The sequence below is a fragment of the Oncorhynchus gorbuscha genome, unplaced genomic scaffold (assembly GCF_021184085.1).
Source record: "Oncorhynchus gorbuscha isolate QuinsamMale2020 ecotype Even-year unplaced genomic scaffold, OgorEven_v1.0 Un_scaffold_717, whole genome shotgun sequence".
Lineage (NCBI taxonomy): Eukaryota > Metazoa > Chordata > Actinopteri > Salmoniformes > Salmonidae > Oncorhynchus > Oncorhynchus gorbuscha.
The window spans coordinates 132,958-139,610 of NW_025745777.1; the positions used below are offsets into that span (position 1 = coordinate 132,958).

The 6,653-nt window shown below is 44.8% G+C and overlaps 1 protein-coding gene across 1 annotated transcript; it reads right to left on the reverse strand.

Annotated features, from left to right (window-relative positions):
- LOC124019906 (phospholipase A2-like) lies at positions 1 to 6,377 on the reverse strand. Its single transcript, XM_046335348.1, has 4 exons — positions 5,920 to 6,377; positions 5,186 to 5,414; positions 1,082 to 1,188; positions 1 to 247 (listed from the first exon to the last, which is right to left on the reverse strand). Exons 1-4 carry the CDS (start codon positions 5,960 to 5,962, stop codon positions 99 to 101), a joined length of 528 nt encoding a protein of 175 aa, XP_046191304.1. The 5' UTR covers positions 5,963 to 6,377; the 3' UTR covers positions 1 to 98.
- Between the last annotated feature and the right edge of the window lie 276 nt (positions 6,378 to 6,653).

Here is a 6,653-nt window from a genome sequence, read left to right on the forward strand (position 1 = left end):
TAAAGTACTGTAGGTCTTTATTACACACACACCACTAGCCAGGACAAACGAGAGAAAACACTAGTCTCTCTCACACACACACACACTGTGTAACAGCATCAGTGACGGGTACAGGTGGGCTGTTCATATCCACACATGAAGTCGGGCCAGACAGAGTATTTAGGGATGAAGGGAGCTCTCCTCAGACACCTGGCCGCCTCCCGGTCACACCTGCACAGAATCTTGTCACATCTGTTCTTGAGAGACTCTAGAACCACCGGACAGAACACACAGTGTGGAATGTAGAATTCTTAGAATGCAATAGGACTAAATAGAATGCAATAGGACTAAATAGAATGCAATAGGACTAAATAGAATGCAATAGGACTAAATAGAATGCAATAGGACTAAATAGAATGCAATAGGACTAAATAGAATGCAATAGGACTAAATAGAATGCAATAGGACTAAATAGAATGCAATAGGACTAAATAGAATGCAATAGGACTAAATAGAATGCAATAGGACTAAATAGAATGCAATAGGACATAATAGAATGCAATAGGACTAAATAGAATGCAATAGGACTGTATTTGTCACATTATCGATGGAAAATTGCCCCTTGGCTTCAGACCTGGAAATACAGCTTGTATCCACGGTTGTTACTGGTTACCACAGTCAGAATTGGCTACATCATAAACATACATGTGCTTTGAGCTCTTCATTTAAGGTTCGGGTTAGGCGTAATGATGAACCACTATTCTAGGGAGTGCTTAGGAGTACAGAAATACAGTGTTGAATTATGGGGATGTGTAGTTCATACAGAAATACAGTGTTGCATTATGGGATGTGTAGTTCATACAGAAATACAGTGTTGAATTATGGGGATGTGTAGTTCATACAGAAATACAGTGTTGAATTATGGGGATGTGTAGTTCATACAGAAATACAGTGTTGAATTATGGGGATGTGTAGTTCATACAGAAATACAGTGTTGAATTATGGGGATGTGTAGTTCATACAGAAATACAGTGTTGAATTATGGGGATGTGTAGTTCATACAGAAATACAGTGTTGAATTATGGGGATGTGTAGTTTGTACCGCAGTTGGACATCTTGTTCTCACAGGTCCACTGGTATTTGTCCGTCTTGGTCTGACAACCCAGATTCTCAGCCTTCCCATAGCAACAGTCATGCTTGTGACAGCACCTTGTGGACAGAAAATAACACAATCGTGTTGCTGATGGGAGTTAACTCTGGTACAATTTCTCAAAGTGCTTTATGTAAATCTAGTCTGCTATACAATCCATTATGTGAGGACAATGGCTTTGGCTTGTGTTCTCTACAGCCTCGGACTATGTAGTAGCTCATCAACAAAAGCAGAATTCAGTCCATATTTTTCCAAGCTCAAAATGGAGGGTCTGAGAAACTATCTGTTGGCCAAGGGACAGGAGACAGCAGGTCCGGATCTAGCCTTTTGGGGGGGGGTCCTAACCCGAGATTTGGTCAACTATTAGGCAAACTATTTGAATTTTAGCAACCAGAAAATGGCTGAGAGATTTCCACATATTGCACCTTTAATGATATCTGTGAGTGTGATTAACAAAATCAATTGGGGCCCACTGGAGGTCAGGCCCCCTGGAGGTCAGGCCCCCTGGAGGTCAGGCCCCCTGGAGGTCAGGCCCCCTGGAGGTCAGGCCCCCTGGAGGTCAGGTCCCCTGGAGGTCAGGCCCCCTGGAGGTCAGGCCCCCTGGAGGTCAGGCCCCCTGGAGGTCAGGTCCCCTGGAGGTCAGGCCCCCTGGAGGTCAGGCCCCCTGGAGGTCAGGCCCCCTGGAGGTCAGGCCCCCTGGAGGTCAGGTCCCCTGTGCACGTACCCTGAATGCCTAGCCACTATTTGGCCATGATTTTCTACAAGTTTACATCCAGTTGAAGTCAGAAGTTTACATCCAGTTGAAGTCAGAAGTTTACATACACTTAGGTTGGAGCCATTCAATCTTGGTTTTCAACAACCACAAATGTCTTTATGACAAACCTATAGTCTTGGAAAGTTGGTTAGGACATCTACTTTGTGTAAGACACAAGTCATTTTTTCCAACAATTGTTTACAGATAGATTATTTCACTTATAATTCATTGTATCAATTCCAGTGGGTCAGATGTTTACATACACTAAGTTGACTGTGCCTTTAAACAGCTTGGAAAATTCCATAAAATAATGTCATGGCTTTAGAAGTTTCTGATAGGCTAATTGACATCATTTGAGTCAATTGGAGGTGTACCTGTGGATGTATTTCAAGGCCTACCTTCAAACTCAGTTCCTCTTGCTTGACATCATGGGAAAATAAGAATAAATTAGCTAAGAATTTTTGTTATAGACCTCCACAAGTCTGGTTCATCCTTGGGAGCAATTTCCAAACAGCTGAAGGTACCACATTCATCTGTACAAACACCATGGGACCACGCAGCCGTCATACCGCTCAGGAAGGAGACGCGTTCTGTCTCCTAGAGATTTACGTACTTTGGTGCGAAAAATGCAAATCAATCCCAGAACAACAGCAAAGGACCTTTACATTTACATTTAAGTCATTTAGCAGACGCTCTTATCCAGAGCGACTTACAAATTGGTGCATCCACCTTAGGACATCCAGTGGGACAGTCACTTAACAATAGTGCATCTAAAACTTAGGGGGGGGGGGGTGAGAGGGATTACTTATCCTATCCTAGGTATTCCTTAAAGAGGTGGGGTTTCAGGTGTCTCCGGAAGGTGGTGATTGACTCCGCTGTCCTGGCGTCGTGAGGGAGTTTGTTCCACCATTGGGGGGCCAGGGCAGCGAACAGTTTTGACTGGGCTGAGCGGGAGCTGTACTTCCTCAGTGGTAGGGAGGCGAGATGTTGGAGGAAACAGGTACAAAAGTATCTATATCCACAGTAAAACGAGTCATATATCGACATAACCTGAAAGGTCGCTCAGCAAGGAAGAAGCCACTGCTCCAAAACCGCCATAAAAAAAGACAGATTATGGTTTGCAACTGCACATGGGGACAAAGATCGTACTTTTTGGAGAAATGTCCTCTGGTATGATGAAACAAAAATAGAACTGTTTGGCCATAATGACCATCGTTATGTTTGGAGGATAAAGGGGAGGCTTTCAAGCCGAAGAACACCATCCCCACCGTGAAGACTGGGAGTGGCAGCATCATGTTGTGGGGGTGCTTTGCTGCAGGAGGGACTGGTGCACTTCACAAAATATATGGCCTGCCAAGATGGAAAAGTATGTGGATAAATTGAAGCAACATATCAAGACATCAGTCAGGAAGTTAAAAGCTTGGTTGTAAATGGCTCTTCTAAATGGACAATGACCCCAAGCATACTTCCAAAGTTGTGGCAAAATGGCTTAAGGACAACAAAGTCAAGGTATTGGAGTGGCCATCACAAAGCCCTGACCTCAATCCTATTGAAAATGTGTGGGCAGAACTGAAAAGGCATGTGCAAAAAAGGAGGCCTAAAAACCTGACTCAGTTACACCAGCTCTGTCAGGAGGAATGGGCCAAAATTCACCCAACTTATTGTGGGAAGCTCGTGGAAGGCTACCCAAAATGTTTGACCGAAGTTTAAATTGTTTAAGGGCAATGCTAATCAAATACTAATTGAGTGTATGTAAACTTGTGACCTACTGGGAATGTGAAGAAAGAAATAAAAGTTGAAATAAATCATTCTCTCTATGATTATTCTGACATTTCACATTCTTTATATAAAGTGGTGACCTAAGAAAGCATTTTTTTTTACTAGGATCAAATGTCAGGAATTGTGAAAAACTGAGTTTAAATGTATTTGGCTAAAGTGTACGTAAACTTCCGACTTCAACTCTAACTGGATAGACTAATTTACCAATCGGAAAATGGTTAGCTGACATCTCTAATTCAGTGACTGTCAAAACAACAGGGAAAACAGCTGTTGTTCCACACAACCTCGAATTGTACACCTCACTGTACACCTCTCACTGTACACCTCTCACTGTACACCTCTCACTGTACACCTCTCACTGTACACCTCTCACTGTACACCTCTCACTGTACACCTCTCACTGTACACCTCTATCTGTACACCTCTAACTGTACACCTCTCACTGTACACCTCTATCTGTACACCTCTAACTGTACACCTCTATCTGTACACCTCTCACTGTACACCTCTCACTGCACACCTCTCACTGTACACCTCTATCTGTACACCTCTCACTGTACACCTCTATCTGTACACCTCTCACTGTACACCTCTCACTGTACACCTCTCACTGTACACCTCTCACTGTACACCTCTATCTGTACACTTCTATCTGTACACCTCTCACTGTACACCTCTCACTGTACACCTCTTCTAACTCTCAGCAGTGAGACACCGACTGAGTTCCTAAAATAAAATACATGTATTTGTTGGGTGGGGCCAAAAGCCACCACTTATGCTGATTATGTTGCTTATGCCTGGATCCGGCCCTGGCAGACAGAACATTACAGCATGAAATCACTGTTTGTAGATATTCACGGTCTGTGGATGTATTTAGAAATCAGAGTTGGTGCCAACCGGGTTTGTGCCAAGCCACGGCTTTAATTAAACCAGGGCTAAGTGCTGAGTCCCAGTAGACTTTTGTCCAGGGCCAACCAGGGCCTGGTCCAGTAGTAGCTCTGTGTGTGTGATGGTACTCACCAGTCAGCCTTGTCTCGGGGCCATCCCTGGCCTCCCAGCCCTGGTCCAGTAGTAGCTCTGTGTGTGTGATGGTACTCACCAGTCAGTCTTGTCTCTGGGCCATCCCTGGCCTCCCAGCTCTGGTCCAGTAGTAGCTCTGTGTGTGTGTGTGTGTGTGTGTGTGTGTGTGTGTGTGTGTGTGTGTGTGTGTGTGTGTGTGTGTGTGTGTGTGTGTGTGTGTGTGTGTGTGTGTGTGTACTCACCAGTGCCTTGTGTCCCTGGCCTCCCAGCTCTGTGTCCAGTGTAGCTGTGTGTGTGTGTGATGGTACTCACCAGTCAGCCTTGTCTCGGCCTGGTACTCACCAGTCAGCCTTGTCTCGGGGCCATCCCTGGCCTCCCAGCCCTGGTCCAGTAGTAGCTCTGTGTGTGTGTGATGGTACTCACCAGTCAGCCTTGTCTCGGGCCATCCCTGGCCTCCCAGCCCTGGTCCAGTAGTAGCTCTGTGTGTGTGTGATGGTACTCACCAGTCAGCCTTGTCTCGGGGCCATCCCTGGCCTCCCAGCCCGCAGTAACATCCATACATGATGTAAGCCACCGCCGACCTCCCAGTGCTGCATTTAACGACGCCCGCCAACTCCAACAAGCCCCGCTTGTCCCGCCGCCGCCATCGCTCCGGTAACGGGGAGGTGACTGTCGGTGTTGTCGCTAACTCAGTCCCTTCGTAAGATCTGGTTATCCCGTCGATAACATGCTCTAAATTTAGATTGTAAAAGGTATTGTTAAACAAACGGTCAATGTATTCACTATAACCGCTGTGAGTGTGTGTGTACTTACAGAGAGACAAACACACACAGGCTACACTTTGCAGCAAACTAAATTGATGTACAATTTGACGGCTTTGTTTTTTGGAGAAATGTTCTCATATTGCTGTAAGATTCTAACACGCACACGCCAACTTTCCCCTGCTCTGTAGGCTGTCCCAGACCAGACAACAGGCTGCTGTACAATGCAGGGATTCACCTGTATGACAAATACATATATAAAACTGATTTGTGTCTTACAGAATGAAAATCCCTTTTATTAATAGCCTATAGCCTTCTCCCCTTTGGGCATATGTGCAGCCATTCCAATTTACGCACAGCTTTTTTTTTTGCTTTTCTGAAAATAACCACGCAATACAATTTGACATCAATGCTGTTGTTTAGATACAATTGTGTAAAACGACTTTCCTGAAAGTGACAGAGAACAGAACACTTACCGGAGAACAGAAGCAGAGCGAGGTATAAAGCAGACATCTCCATGCAAGCCACGCGCCGAGTAATGGTCTTCTGTTCTAGAACGCGTCAGTTTATGACCGCGTTTCCCAAACTAGGGCTCGCGACTCCACGTGAGGTCGACTGATATGAACATGGGGTTGCGGGAGCAGTGGCGACCATTCATTCAGTTTTGAGCCCCACATTTTTAGGACTTAGGAAAAATAGGAAAAATATATATATATGTCAAATCACGTTATATCTACAGTAGCTTTGATTGGACTGATCATGTCAACATCTTACTGTCAAAATCGTAACTAGCAGTCATCATCATGACAGTCGACAATCTACTGGCAAATCCTTTTTAATCCTTGTCATATTAAGATAAATCATTTAGAGAAATTATCGGCCATTGAACATAAAGATTACACATCGAACTGGAAATCGCAAATTCAACAATGAATCGCTTGGAAGGAATAAGTAGCTCCAACTCCAAGCATTGCAGATGAACGAATGGATCAAATTTCAAAATCTAAATGAAGACTTGGATGACAAAGTTTGATGACAAATCTGCCCAAAAGATCAGATGAAACCAGAGTTTGAGGGCACCGTTTGTCACCGTTAGATCAATGGGAAAGTGGCTTTGCTGGCCGGCAGCCCACATTGCTTTTGCTCCACCAAGATGTACAGAGGCCGATCAGATGAAACCAGAGCGCGGCCTTAGATCACATGCTCCACC